The sequence below is a fragment of the Diadema antillarum genome, unplaced genomic scaffold (assembly GCF_040938485.1).
Source record: "Diadema antillarum isolate AM-2024a unplaced genomic scaffold, OU_Dant_1.0 seq00000400_RagTag, whole genome shotgun sequence".
In the NCBI taxonomy this organism is placed as follows: domain Eukaryota; kingdom Metazoa; phylum Echinodermata; class Echinoidea; order Diadematoida; family Diadematidae; genus Diadema; species Diadema antillarum.
The window spans coordinates 533,201-548,118 of NW_027271391.1; the positions used below are offsets into that span (position 1 = coordinate 533,201).

At 42.9% G+C, this 14,918-nt stretch overlaps 1 protein-coding gene across 1 annotated transcript in view; it reads right to left on the reverse strand.

The window, feature by feature from the left end:
- The window catches only part of LOC139732135 (uncharacterized), a 108,245-nt gene that overhangs the window by 42,051 nt on the left and 51,276 nt on the right, over positions 1-14,918 (reverse strand). The window contains exon 14 of the mRNA XM_071643009.1: positions 5,106-5,258. Coding sequence (XP_071499110.1) covers positions 5,106-5,258 — 153 coding nt within the window. The remainder of the gene's footprint in view (positions 1-5,105; positions 5,259-14,918) is intronic.

Genomic DNA, 14,918 nt, shown 5'->3' on the forward strand with positions numbered 1-14,918 from the left:
CAGACAGACAGACAGACAGACCACAGTTACCAAGTCTCATGCATTCTGAGTGAGACTCAAGCATTTACGGGCCATCTCACGCATGGCATCCACTTTTCTCACGCATTGGGAAAAGTCTGCAACTTGGGCCTATAATAATGAGCATACAATGTAGCCCAAAGGATTAAAGTGATAGTTGCAATTGAAGGTACATTATATATTTCCCTTTCGTCTTTCAAAATAAGTAAGAATGGTCACTTAAGTATGCACCTGGTCGCACTTTAAGAGCTAAAAATTGAAAAGGCTCCCTACCGTGGGAGGGGCAAAAAACCCCTCCCACCCTCGCTAGCGCGCAGATTCGCGCGCCGAGATGCCGAGTCATGAAAATCTCACTCATAAAATTTTTTTGAACTTAGCATCTCTGACAGACAGACAGACAGATGACTGGCAATTCTCGCTATCGCCAATGACGTAAAAAGTACCCGGATGTGGCTTTCTCGTCAAGATTTAGTTCACTTGGTAGCAAGGGCACTTCCGGCGCGGGGCATAATTTGCACAACGCTAGCGTGCGTGTACGTGTACCTTACCTATAGCGCAGCGCCGACCACGGATACTAGTACTAGTACAGTAGGCCGCTGTACTGCCCGAGCCAGCGAGTGGCCAGGCCTGTCATACTCGTACACTGTAGTCCCCGCCGCCGGCGCGGCCGGCCTTTCTTGCTATAGCTAGCATGCATGCACCAATCACTGCACGCAGCGCATAAGCTAACACATACCGGTACGGCGTACATCACAGATCAGTCATCTCTGCATACGCTGAAAATATGCTGGAAAATATTCACCCACCTGGATATACAGTATATCGTCACGGAATGCCCATCTTTTTTCTTTGTTTGTTCTCTGTCGAAATGTCACGAACACAATCGGGAACGAACAGTGATCTCGAACTTATCCTGTCTCCAAAGCAATTTCTTCCAAGTAAGTACGTACAATGTACGTAGGCACTGTACTAGGCCTACTACCTAATGCTACTACCACTACTAGTAAGTCGCGCGTGCACGTACAGCGCTGTGGAGTCACCCGCAAACTTCACCCACGCTGCCACGTCACGTCTCGCATGCCAGTAAGGGTCCTATTTCTGCAGATTTTTTTCATTTATTGTCGTGCGAACAACACATGGCAGCTTCGCAGCAACAACCAATAGTTGTAGTAACAGCAATTTCTTAAGAATGGAGAAATTTCAAATCATATTAAAGCTGTAATTCAAGTCGAGAAAACCGGAAGTACACGTAGAATACAGTCGGTTGTGTGTGTAAATCGCATTAGTCACGTATCACGCGCGTACGAACGGAAGTGACTTTGCTACCGGACTATCCCATAATGCACCGTAAATGACGCTTAAATCAACATCCGGGTACTTTTTACGTCATTGGCGATAGCGAGAATTAGAGAGCCTTTCACTTCCTGCAGAAAACTCTTCACTGTCTTGGCAGCATTGCAAGAAGCCAAATGCTACTTGTTCACGGAAACAGTGTCATCCAACGTGCTGCAATGCAGCCAATATGAACAGACAGAGGGAGAAATACATCAGTATATTGCAAATCCATGAAAAGCTGAGGAAAAACAAGGCAAGTGTCGTGATGTGTCTCACCCACAAACGTACAACACCTTATTTTTTATTTTGTTCACAAATGGACCTATGGATCAAAAGTTAAATTGTAGGAGTCATAATTAAATGCATAGTACATTGGGCCCTAAAAGTTCATTGACCCCTGCTGTGACCTTTGACCTTGTGGTGACCATGAAACCCCCAAGGTTTATCTACCATCCAAATTTGGTCACAAATAGACTTACGGATCAAAAGTTATGACCCTTAATCAAAACGCGCCTTAAAAACTTAACATTGGGCCCTAAAAGTTCATTGACCCCTGCCTGTGACCTTTAACCTTGAGGTGACCTTCATACTTGGTAAAAGGTAAAAATTTGTATGACCACTCTTCCCTCCAAGTTTGATTCAAATTGAAGCCCAGAGTACAGAGTTATTTAAGTTTTTATAGCGTTACAGACAGACGATGGACAGACGGACGGACAACGGACAAATGGATGACGAACGGACGACGGACGGACAGACGCCACAGGCGATCCCTTAAGCCCCCGTTCCACTATGCCGTTCTCGCTACGATCTGACAATTTTCTCAGGTCGGGAAGGATCGGGTAAAACCTGAGCCGATCTGGACACAGTACGATGTTAGAACGCTCTAAGTACGCTGCAGTTACGACTACCAAGTGCTTGCTACGCTCTTACTACGATGATCGGGAATTAGACATTGCGATCTCTGCCGCTGCCGGTACGCTTTAGAACGATGTAGCTACGCTGTTAGTGCGATGTTGCCGATGTTATCCGATCAATGCACGCTGTATCTACGCTCTGAACGATCTATACGATCTTATCACGCTGTTACCCCGTTCAGAGAGCTGAAAAGTGCCCGATGTGCCCCGATGTACCCCGATTCGACTGTGGGTCAGCAGTCAGTCAACTTATTAGCATCAATGCAGAACAGAAGAAATATGCTGTGGACCTCGAAGATTCATTCTTCTTTTTTTACTTTTGATTTTCAAAGTTGTTGTTGCTTCGTTATTCTCACTACTCTTTCTTCATCAGCGAGCCCGTGCTTCTGTGCCTCCAGTGCCCTGGTTATGACCCACCATTTTCCTCTCCTCTCCCCTCCTCCCCCCCTTAATTGTCCACCTCGGACTTACTACCTTCTTCACTACTATATATTTCTATCCTCTCATCATTTTTTTCCTTACAAGAGAGCCGCCATGTGTTTGTTAATGTGTGTCCGTATGTGTGCATGTATGTGTGTATTACTCTGTCTGTCATTTTTTTTTTTTGCTACCGCTTAGGAAAATTTGTTGTTGTTTTTTTGCAATTATATATTTTTCTCTATGAGGGGACTGCATTCTAATACTACAAGCTCTGCTTTTTAGCAGTCCCCTCCATTTCCAGCAATATTTTGTATGCATTTACCACAGTGACGTAACTGTTATTTGTATCTCTGTTGATAATTTGCCTGTATCTCTTTTACAAGACTATTCTGTTCATCGCATTGTGGTACTGACTTCATGACGTCTGTGTATATGAGCGTTTCTTTGTATTTTTTATTATTTGTTTGTTGGAAGTGAAATAAATCAACTTGAACTTGAACTTGAAGAGCCTCCTCAACTCACGGTTCTTTTGCAGCAATGCATTATATAAACAAAGACGTGCTGATTTTTCAAAGGATTTTTCTTGATGTCCTTGCTTTTATAGTCCGTCTTCCTCCAGTTGTAGATGATTTCATATTCTTCAAAATTCTGCTATGTCCTCTTCCTCCTCTTTCAGCATCACGTGCAGTCTCTCTTTCTTCGCCTTTTGGGTAGCTGCTTCGCTGCTTTCTTCTCTTCTTTTTCTTCATCTGTTCTTCTTCTTCGAAAATTACAGCTAAAATTACTTCCCGTTCTTGTGCCGATGTTACTACGCTCAGAAAGACCTTGTTACGCTTATCCCGCTGCGTTTACGCCGTCATTACGCTCTCCCCGCTGCGTTTACGCTGTCACTATGCTCTCCCCGCTTGCCGTACGATTAAAAATATGTCAATTTTGATCGGGGAGATCGGGAAGAAATTTTGAACCGGTTCAAAATTTCTTCCCGATCTGAAAAACTGCCCGCTCCAACCCCGACCTCCACACGATGCTGCTACGATGCTTCCGATCCCCGTACGCTTTTGCCGCTCTCTCCCGATCTGCTAGATCGGGACAGATCGGGGTCCAAATCGTGATAGTGGAACGGGGGCTTTAGTCTCTCCTCACCCCCCGTGGGCTCCACAAAAAAACCCACATGCAACCATTTGAAAAGACAAAGGAGTTAGAGGTGTCAGCACTTTGTAAATACGTGGCGAGCAGACAGACCAGGAATTCCTTAAAGGGGGGGGGGGGTGTGTGCAAAGCAGTAAAGTAGTTTATATTTCTAGTGCCACTTCTTGGTCTAATCGGTTGACAAGCAAAAATGACAGAAAAAAAGAAAGAAAAAAGGCGTAAGTGCAATACAATCAGTTGACAAGGATAGTTTCTTTATCTTAAAAAAAAGGGTAAAAGTTTAAAGGGGGGCGCACATGCCCCTTTCATTTGTTCTTTTTATTCTCCTAATTAAAAAAAAAACAAACAAACCTAAACAAGATAAAAGGGGGGTGCATGTCCAGTGCGCCCCCTCCTAGATCCGCCACTGCAGACTGAGATAGACGATAGGCAACTAAACATTACATTCCGACTTCTCTATGAGTATCCGGATATGAGATCTGGATAAGGGGAGGTCGGATTGCAGAGGTTGGACTGTAGAGTGCTTTTACTTCCTGCAGAAAACTTCTAACTGTCTTGGCAGCATAACAAGAAGCTGAATGCTATGTACAGTTGAACCTCTCGTATCCGGACAAGTCGGGACCGGGGCTCATCCGGATAAGGGATTTGGCCGGATACTGGAGACTCAATGCTTTATACACGCACATTATTATACATACACATGTACTGATGTAGCCCATTGTAGTACCACATGTAGTAATGTGTATACTGCAACCTTTTCATTGTTACATTTGGGGATGTTTGGGGATGTTAAAATGTCTGAAGGTAAGCAATTTGGGAGGAAATTTGATGTAATGTATGTTAATCATGTTGGAAGTAATATGTCATTCATGTGTGTTTGGGAATCCCCCTTTCCTCCCGTAATTATTTTTAAAAAAAATCAAGGCGAGATTGCGTCCGTATAATAGAGAGATCCGGATAAAGGGAGGCCGGATAAGAGAGGTTCAACTGTACTTGTTTATAGTAACAATGCTAATAAAACTTGGCAAAACAAAAAATACAACCATACAAAAGACAAATGGAGGAAAGACATCAGCACATTGCAAATCCATGAAAAGCAGGGAAAAACACATGAGAAGCCATATGAAAAGACGAAAGGAATTAACGATGTTAGCACTTTGCAGACACATGAAAAGTAGAGAAAAATATGAACAAGGCCCTCAGAGATTACTTTTTAATTTTCTAATCCTTTAGTTTTTTTTTCTATCTTGGCCTTCTCCAGGATCTTACCAATCGTGCATGCCCTGTTACATCTGTGGTGACAAGGATCTCATGTTTGAGCTGGAGCTCCGGAATCGACCAGAACTGGAAGAGGTCTTCCTCACGAAGGTGACTCTTGATGATGAGGGCGCTGTGCGGCTCATCAAGACGCATCTCCAGAATCTGGACAAGGAGTGCAAAGTGAAAAAAAAACAGTTTACATCCGTCTCGTCAAATACCACTAACACTGATTGGGTATACGTGTAGTGTTCATGAAACTTTCATGAGTTTCATGAGGTGCCACGATTAACAAAAAGTAAAATGCACACGAAAAGTTTTTTTTTTCCACGCAATGCACTGAATGCCAGAGGCAATTCAATGCCCCAGATGTTTCTGATTTTACAGTACATGATCATGTGGCAGTGGACCATGTCATCTGTTCTCCCACAGGCAGGACAAGTGCCTTAGAGAAATCCTAACATCTGGGAGGATGATTACGATTTGGGGTCCAACTAAATTTCTTTAAAGGGATGGTATACAGTTTTGGGTTTAGATGGGGCTGCAAGTTACCAATGTTTGTATTGTGTGTGTGTGTGTGTGTGTGTGTGTGTGTGTGTGTGTGTGTGTATGTGTGTGTTGGTGAGATGAGAAACCTCTTATGAAATAGGACAGAACATGAAATTCTTAGAGGAATTCACAGTTTATTTCACGAAAATTGGTCTTGAAATGGTTGAGCTATGGAAGAAGCGATCCTAATAAAATGCGACAGGCCACAATTTTTATTAGAATCTTTGTTTTACCTTGTTTCAGGATATCTCAGTCATATCAAAACCAATTTTCATCACATTAAACTTTCAAGTTCCCTTAGAAATGTTTGCACTTTAACATTTCATAGAGTGGTTTCTAAATATCTTGCAAAACATTAAAAGCTGAATCCTCACTTCAACCAATACTACATCATCCCTTCAAGTTGATTTAAGCATAGTACAAACATCATGTTTATCTAGAGGTTCACTCTGCATTCTATTCAACTACTAGTAGATTTAGATTTAGATTTTAACCGCACAGCTTCTTTTTCTTGTGGGAGGGTGCATATCACGTGTACTATGTTGACTGCTAGTGCTTATACCAGGTTTCTATGTATGGTTTCAACCAAATAGTAAAGAAACTTTGACACAAAACAACAACAATCCTGTGTCTTCATTGCAACTGATTGACAAATTGCCCTACATCGACGTAAATAAGCACTGAATTGATCAGTGTTTTAGTAGTAGCCATGATAAAAAATCATGGGCGTACATACTCGAGCAGGATTCGAACCCACGACCTCCTGATCACCGGACAGGCGTCATCTCTGTGGCAGCAGTCCCCAGGTTGCTGCCATAGTAACAGTTACTCTCCCTGGCGGTATTGTTAGATGCGCGTATTGCCCTAGAATACGCTAGGCGGTATGCTTTGATTATTGTATGCGCGCAGGCGCTTCCCTTTGATCTTGTAATGGTAACTAAATAGTAGAATGATTTTATACGCTCAGATCAGTTTCACGTCTGTAGCTACTACAGAAAACATCGAAGGTACATTCAGCAACAAAATCTTTAAAGGAAAAGGAATCAAAGTCAACGAACCATAAACAAGCTGCTTATATGTGATATAATGTTCACCAAAGAGGTAAGCAATTTAAATATGATTGTATTAAGTCTTATATACAATTTATATGTGATTCTTATGATTATAGTATTTTATATGTTTGTACAAAGAGGTTAAGATTTAACAATGAATATATTGTGAAGAGTGATCGAATTAGTATTGATGTTACTCTTTAGCAAATGTGAGATTGAAAGCACTGTGATCTATAGATGTATGTAATTTTAGTGATTATTGTATAAATGCATAATTTTAGTGTGAAACATTCATTAGACATATATGAATGACAAAGCAATTTTATTGTAATTTGTGAAACTGAATTAGATCTTATTGTATATTTTACTTATACAATTTTCTTTACAGTTTCACGGGTACGACCGTAGAGAATAAATATCTGACCGATTCCAACTACGTCCCGTTTGTCAACTGGTAATTTATCGCATGGGCAGCTACAGTGAAACTCTTTGAACATCGTTCCTGTTCAACGACAAGTCGATGATCGTCATACCAATCTGATGAGCCATTCGATGTCAACCAGCGCATTCGTCCCATCGGCGTTCACCACATCGTAAAGTCGGGTGCAACGCAGGGAATTAGGCAACTGATTGACGGCTTGAATTCGTGGTAGAGGTCTTCGAACAAGTGTCATCGGAACTGAACTTGAACTTTGAACTTCGATACATGAATGCTGATACTTCCAGTGCTGATATAGACTATAAGACAGCTCAGCCCATCATCGATTCCTCATCCGTGACTTCTGTAACAGTCTCCTGGTTGTGGATACATCGTGTTCGTGTGGTATTGATATTGTAATCTCGTACAAGCTGTATTAGATATTAAAGTACAGTTTATTTCGCTCTGTAGGAAGAGAACTAGAGCAAGAAAGGAGTGCGTGACATAAATCATATGTAACTAGACTATATAGCTTTGTAAGAACAGTGAATGTGATTGAGCTATATAATTTGAACTAGATATAGAGCTATATATATAGACTTACTCGAATTCAGAAGTGAATATCGCGTATTAACTAAATCCTTAGTGTTATACACGTGATATACTATCTGGACAGAATGTGATGTGTATTTACTCTTCGTAAAGAAAAATTGTATTCGCTATAGTACAATATTTCAAATCTGTGTTACGAAAGAAAACATTTTCTTTCTCTTTGCCTAGAAATGAAGCGAAGTAAGTGAAATTTAGACACTGTTGACATGGTTGATGTATAATAACGATCTCATAGAACTGTTGACATTAATGCAAAGAGTGTGTTATCTGTCAATATGGAAGAGTATCAAAGTAATACTACCGATGGTCTTGAAGATAACGTAAATACAAGCACTAAGAAAGAAACAATCGATAGCATGTCTGCCAAAAATGTGCGGCGTTCTACCCGTACAAAGAAACTTACAGAAAAGGCTAGACAGAACAAAGTAGAAGAGTTAGAAGAACAGTTCTATTCAGAACATTTTGACATGCTAACAGTCTTGAAGGACTCTGAGAAAATGCTGTCCTCAGTTTCCGTAAACTGCGATGACCTGTCAGAAAGAAAATCTGACATCTCTGCTAGATTCGGTTCACTGCAACAAGTAGCAGATGAGTTAGAAGAAGTTCTAGGGGAAAGGGATGAAGAGATAGCTAAGAATTTAGACAAGCTCTCCCCAATTGTTGATATGATTTCGAAAATCGTAACCACTGTTTCTAAGAAGCAATTCGATACTAAGGAACCATCTATCACAAGGAAGTCGACTGGTTCCAAGATCTCGAAAGCATCTACAATCTCGTCGAAGAGGTTGGTTGTTGCAGCTGAGACTGCAGCTCTGCAAGAGAAACTTGCTGCACAAAAGCGTCAGAACGAACGTCGGAAGGAGTTAGAGCGTCTTGAGTTGGAAGAAGATGCTCGTAGGAAGGAAGCTTCTTTTAAGATGGCGCAATTACGCAGAGAACTCAAGGAAGAACGTCTAGAAGGTCAACTGAAGGCACAAGAGGCAATGATGAGAGTGTATGAAGAGGACGATACTGCATCCTCCATCACAGTGAGATCATCTAAGCAGCTGGTTGGATCATCTCAGAAGGAAAAAAGTGCAACAATCGTGAAAGAAATGTCACGAGAGAAAAGCAATCCTAGAGCTGATAATCATCCATTCCCTACAAACCAGAAGTCGTCGAAGACAGATGCCCTAAATCCTGAGTCACCAGTCTTCTATCCAGCTTCCTATCACTCAGATGCCAAGGAAAGTGATGCTCTTACAGAGGAGCTTGCTCGAGCGATGACGCTTACCAGACTGCCTATTCCTGAGCCTCCTGTATTCATGGGTGATCCTCTACAGTACCCTGACTGGCTGTCAGCCTTCACAACTTTAATCGAGTGTCGAGGAATCCCAGCTGGTGAAAGAATTCACTACCTCAGAAGATACCTTGGAGGATCTGCTAGAGATGCTGTCAGTGGCTTCTTCTTGCTGAGATCAGAAAATGCATTCGATCAGGCCAAGGCGGTGCTTGAGAAACGCTTTGGTAACCCCTTCACGATTTCAGAAGCCTTTCGATCTAAACTTGATGCATGGCCAAGAATCGCCAATAAGGACCACAACGGTCTCCAAAATCTCTCAGACTTCCTGCGACAATGTCTGGTGGCCTCTTCAGAAATCAAAGACTTGCAGATCTTGAATGACATGCGAGAGATTGGCAAGATTTGCACGAAACTTCCTGACTACATCGTACACAGGTGGAATCGCACAGTAGCGACGCTCAAGAAGAGCAGTGGACGATATCCATCCTTTGAAGAATTTGTCTTGTTTCTGACAGAGGAAGCTGACATCGCAAACGATCCTTACGTGACGTATGAGACTGCAAAGACTGGAAAAGACCGAAACCAACACGTCAGTCAGACACAGGAAGTAAACAAGAAGCCTGCAAATCGGCAGCAAAGGATGACTTATTCGACAGCTAGCAAGCCAAATGTGGCCAAGAAAAGCTGCATCTTCTGCGAACGACAGAACCATGGCTTAGAAGAATGCCAGGAATTCAGTAGGAAACCAGTGGAGCAGAAAAGAGAGTTTGTGAAGAAGGAAGGACTGTGCTATGGGTGTCTTAGCAAAGGCCATATGTCGAAGCAATGTCCAAAGAGGAGTGAATGCAAAATATGCAGTAAGCGTCATCCAACCTGTATGCACTACGACACATTCAAACAGTCAACTGCAGAAGGAAAACAAGAAAACAAGGACAAACAAGAAATGCAGTCTACCAAGGCCAAGGAGACTCCCAAAGAAAAAGAAGCAAATTGCCACAAAGCCATATCAGGTACAGACGCTTCTCTCACATCAATGGTTCTGCCGGTATACCTGTCAAGCCTGGACAGTCCCGAGAAAGAGATACTGGTCTACGCTCTGTAAGACACAATGTCAGACACAACCTTCATTGCAGATAGTGTTGGAGAAGAACTGCAGGTACCATCACATGCTGCTACATTGAGGTTGACAACTATGACAGACAACTGTACGAATATTCCATGTAGGAGATATGAGAACCTTGTAGTTCGTGGTTTCAAGTCGGCCGAAAAGATACCACTTCCTGCTGCATACTCCAGGAACTCAATTCCACTTGATGAAGCTCATATCCCTACACCAGAGACAGCAATCCAGTGGCCTCACCTAAACTGTCTCGCAGACCAACTCGCACCAAAGCAAGACTGCCCTGTAGGTCTGCTCATTGGATACAATTGCGCTCGAGCTCTCGCCCCAAAGAACTGTATCTCTGGAAACAATGATGAGCCCTTCGCAGTAGAAACAGAATTAGGATGGAGCATTGTTGGTGGCTCTCAGACGTACTCTACAGACAACTTTGATGCATTCGGGCAATCATATCGTACTGTCAGCATGAAGGTAGAAGCTCCTATTTTGACTGACAGTCAATCAGACGTGAAGTATGTCTACAAGACACAGCTAAAATATGTCACGACTGCAGATTTCCTTCAGATGATGGAAAAGGACTTTCATGAAATCGAAGGAACAGATGTAATGTCTCAGGATGACAAGAAATTTCTGCAGATCGTCAGAGATGGAATCAACCAAAGGGATGATGGATACTATGAAATGCCCCTCCCCTTCAAGAATGGTGAACCCACTCTACCGAACAATCGACAAGCTGCCATAAGTCGACTCAAAGGATTGAAGAGTCAGTTCCAGAAACGACCTCAGTACAAAGAACACTACATGACATTCATGAACGACATTCTTCAGCGAGGTGATGCAGAAAAGGTTCCTGCGGAAGAATTGTCAGTTGAGAACAAGTGGTACATACCACATCATGGGGTATATCACCCAAAGAAGCCGAACAAAGTGAGAGTCGTTTTCGACTGCAGTGCTCGTTACCAAGGAACCAGTCTAAACGATCATCTCCTACAGGGCCCCGACCTCATCAACCCTCTGATTGGAGTCCTGTGTAGATTTCGCCAAGGACCCATTGCTTTCACGTGCGATGTGGAAAAGATGTACCATCAGTTCCGCGTCATGAGACAGCATCAGAACTACCTTCGTTTCTTGTGGTGGGAAGATGGAGATCTTTCCAAGACTCCAGTGGACTATCGAATGAAGGTCCATCTCTTCGGCGCCACTTCCTCCCCAGGATGTGCCAACTTTGGACTAAAGCAAATCGCGAAGGACCATAAGGAGCTCAGCATGGAAGCTGCTGACTTTCTTACAAGAAACTTCTACGTCGATGACGGTCTAAAGTGTGAATCTTCTGAAGCAGAAGCCATTGACCTCATTCAGAAGACAGTGAGCATGTGTGCCAAAGGTAACTTGCGTTTGCACAAGTTCGTTAGCAACAGTCCAGAAGTCACAAGCAGTATCCCTGAGTCTGAACGTGCTGCTGTTGCCAAGACTAGTCTTGAACTCGGCCAGCAAGACGCTACGCCCATTGAACGAGCACTCGGCCTACACTGGTGCATCGACTCTGATGAGTTCTGTTTCAGACTTACCCTCAAAGACCGTCCCTTGACAAGACGTGGGATTCTTGCAACAGTTGCCTCCGTCTACGATCCACTCGGTCTGATTGCACCCTTGGTTCTAGTTGGGAGACAGATTCTCCAGGAGATGTGTAGAAGCAAGATGGACTGGGATCATCCTGTTCCTGACGAGCTCCGTCCACGATGGGAAAAGTGGAGACAGGAGATGTTGAAACTCGACAAAATGAAAATCCCCCGTTGCTTCCAACCACAAGACTTTGGAACTCCCAAGGAAGTTCAGCTGCACCACTTCTCAGATGCATCATTGACAGGATATGGTCAGTGTTCCTACGTGCGTCTAAAGAATGAAAGCGGTCGTGTCCATTGCTCCTTGGTTATGGCAAAGGCACGAGTATGTCCTCTCAAGCCAACAACAATCCCAAGACTAGAACTCCAAGCAGCTACTTGTTCAGTGAAAATTGCCAATATCCTGGACAATGAACTCGATTATAGTTCTGCCACACACCACTTCTGGACCGACTCACAAGTTGTTCTTGGCTACATACACAACGAGACAAAGCGATTCCACATGTACGTTGCCAATCGCGTCGAACGCATCCGTCAGACCTCGCGTCCAGAACAATGGAACTATGTAGCCAGCGCAGAAAATCCTGCAGATCATGCATCTAGAGGATTGACGACAGAAGAAATGCTGGCATCAAACTGGCTCACAGGACCCAAGTTTCTTTGGGAGAATGAGATTCCTCCTCAAGATGTTACTGCAGAAGTCTCTCCGGATGATGTTGAAGTGAAATCTGCCACTGTTCACGCAACACAAGCAAAGACTTTCACGTCCTTCGAAGAAAGGCTGACTCGGTTCTCCAGCCTTGAAAATGCACTGAAGGCAGTGGCAGTAATAGTAAAGTGCTCTTACAGGAAAAAGGGTCTGAGCATTGACGAAGTAGAAGCCAAACAAGTAGCAGAGAGGAATCTCATCTGCGCAATCCAGAAGGAAGCCTTTCGTGAAGAAAGAAAGCAACTCGACAAATCAGATTCCCTAGCCACTTCGAAGTCCAACTCACTGAGACAGCTTGACCCGTTCCTAGATGACCACGATCTGCTACGGGTGGGAGGTCGGTTGAAGAAGGCAGAAATGATGTATGGTGAAAAACATCCTGTCATCCTACCAAAGGATAGCCACCTCTCTAAACTTGTCGCCTTACACTACCATCGAAGAACGGCACATCAAGGAAGGAATCTAACCATCAATGCTATTCGCTCTGGTGGTTATTGGATCACTGGTTGCAGACGCATTGTCTCTTCTCTTATCAGCAAGTGTGTTCACTGCATCAGATTCCGAGGCAAGCCAAGAGGACAGATGAAAGCCAATCTACCACAAGAGAGTAGAACCTTCACCTCCTTTCACATACTGTGGACTCGACTGTTTTGGTCCCTTCACCATCAAGGAAGGGAGAAAGGAGTTGAAGCGATATGGACTCATTCTTACCTGCATGTCAATGAGGGCTGTACACATAGAAGTGCTAAATGACATGTCTACTGACGCATTCCTCAATAGTTTGAGATGTTTCATTGCAATCCGAGGAAACGTTCGCCTCATTCGTTGTGACCAAGGATCAAATTTCATGGGTGCAAAGCACGAACTAAAAAAGGGCCTTTCTGAACTGGATGAAAATCAAATAGCTACCCAGTTACTGAAGATCAACTGTGAGTTCAGGATGAACCCGCCGGCTTCGAGCCATATGGGAGGAGTCTGGGAGCGGCAAATCAGGAATGTCAGGAACGTCCTGAATGGTATACTTGATCCGTCGGGCACTCTACTCTCAACTTCTTCTCTGCGAACGTTCCTGTATGAAGCGATGGCAATCATCAACAGTAGACCTCTGACCGTCGAAGATCTGGAGTGTCCAGACGGCCCACTCCCATTGACTCCCAATCATGTCCTGACAATGAAATCAGGTCTCGTATTACCCCCTCCAGGACAATTCGTGAAAGAAGATCTCTATCTCCGAAAGAGGTGGAGGCGTGTCCAACACTTAGTCAACCTCTTTTGGGCACGCTGGAAGAAAGAGTATCTTCACACCCTACAAGCAAGAAAGACTTCGTCACAGCCACAGCCAAACATTGAAGCAAACGACATTGTCATCTTGCAAAACGAGAGTCTCTGCAGAACGGACTGGAGAATTGCCAAGGTCATTGAGACCATCTCCAGTGATGATGGTTTGGTTCGAAGAGCGACTCTCCTCATGGCAACTCCAGATCTAGACGAGCAAGGCAAACCACTCCACAAAAGAAGTGTAATCGAACGACCTGTTCACAAACTGATCGTTCTCATCAAAAGCTCAGAATAGTTACTGACTATGTTATATTTTTTGAAGGTTTTCACAGTACTTTGCTGTGGCATATTGATTATTATTGTGATATACTTCGCTATTGGTTTGGTATCAAACCTTTGTTTACACAAAATTAAATGTATAATAAAGTGATTAATGTGAAATAAAATCATAGATGATTTTGGGTGGGAGTGTGGCAGCAGTCCCCAGGTTGCTGCCATAGTAACAGTTACTCTCCCTGGCGGTATTGTTAGATGCGCGTATTGCCCTAGAATACGCTAGGCGGTATGCTTTGATTATTGTATGCGCGCAGGCGCTTCCCTTTGATCTTGTAATGGTAACCAAATAGTAGAATGATTTTATACGCTCAGATCAGTTTCACGTCTGTAGCTACTACAGAAAACATCGAAGGTACATTCAGCAACGAAATCTTTAAAGGAAAAGGAATCAAAGTCAACGAACCATAAACAAGCTGCTTATATGTGATATAATGTTCACCAAAGAGGTAAGCAATTTAAATATGATTGTATTAAGTCTTATATACAATTTATATGTGATTCTTATGATTATAGTATTTTATATGTTTGTACAAAGAGGTTAAGATTTAACAATGAATATATTGTGAAGAGTGATCGAATTAGTATTGATGTTACTCTTTAGCAAATGTGAGATTGAAAGCACTGTGATCTATAGATGTATGTAATTTTAGTGATTATTGTATAAATGCATAATTTTAGTGTGAAACATTCATTAGACATATATGAATGACAAAGCAATTTTATTGTAATTTGTGAAACTGAATTAGATCTTATTGTATATTTTACTTATACAATTTTCTTTACAGTTTCACGGGTACGACCGTTGAGAATAAATATCTGACCGATTCCAACTACGTCCCGTTTGTCA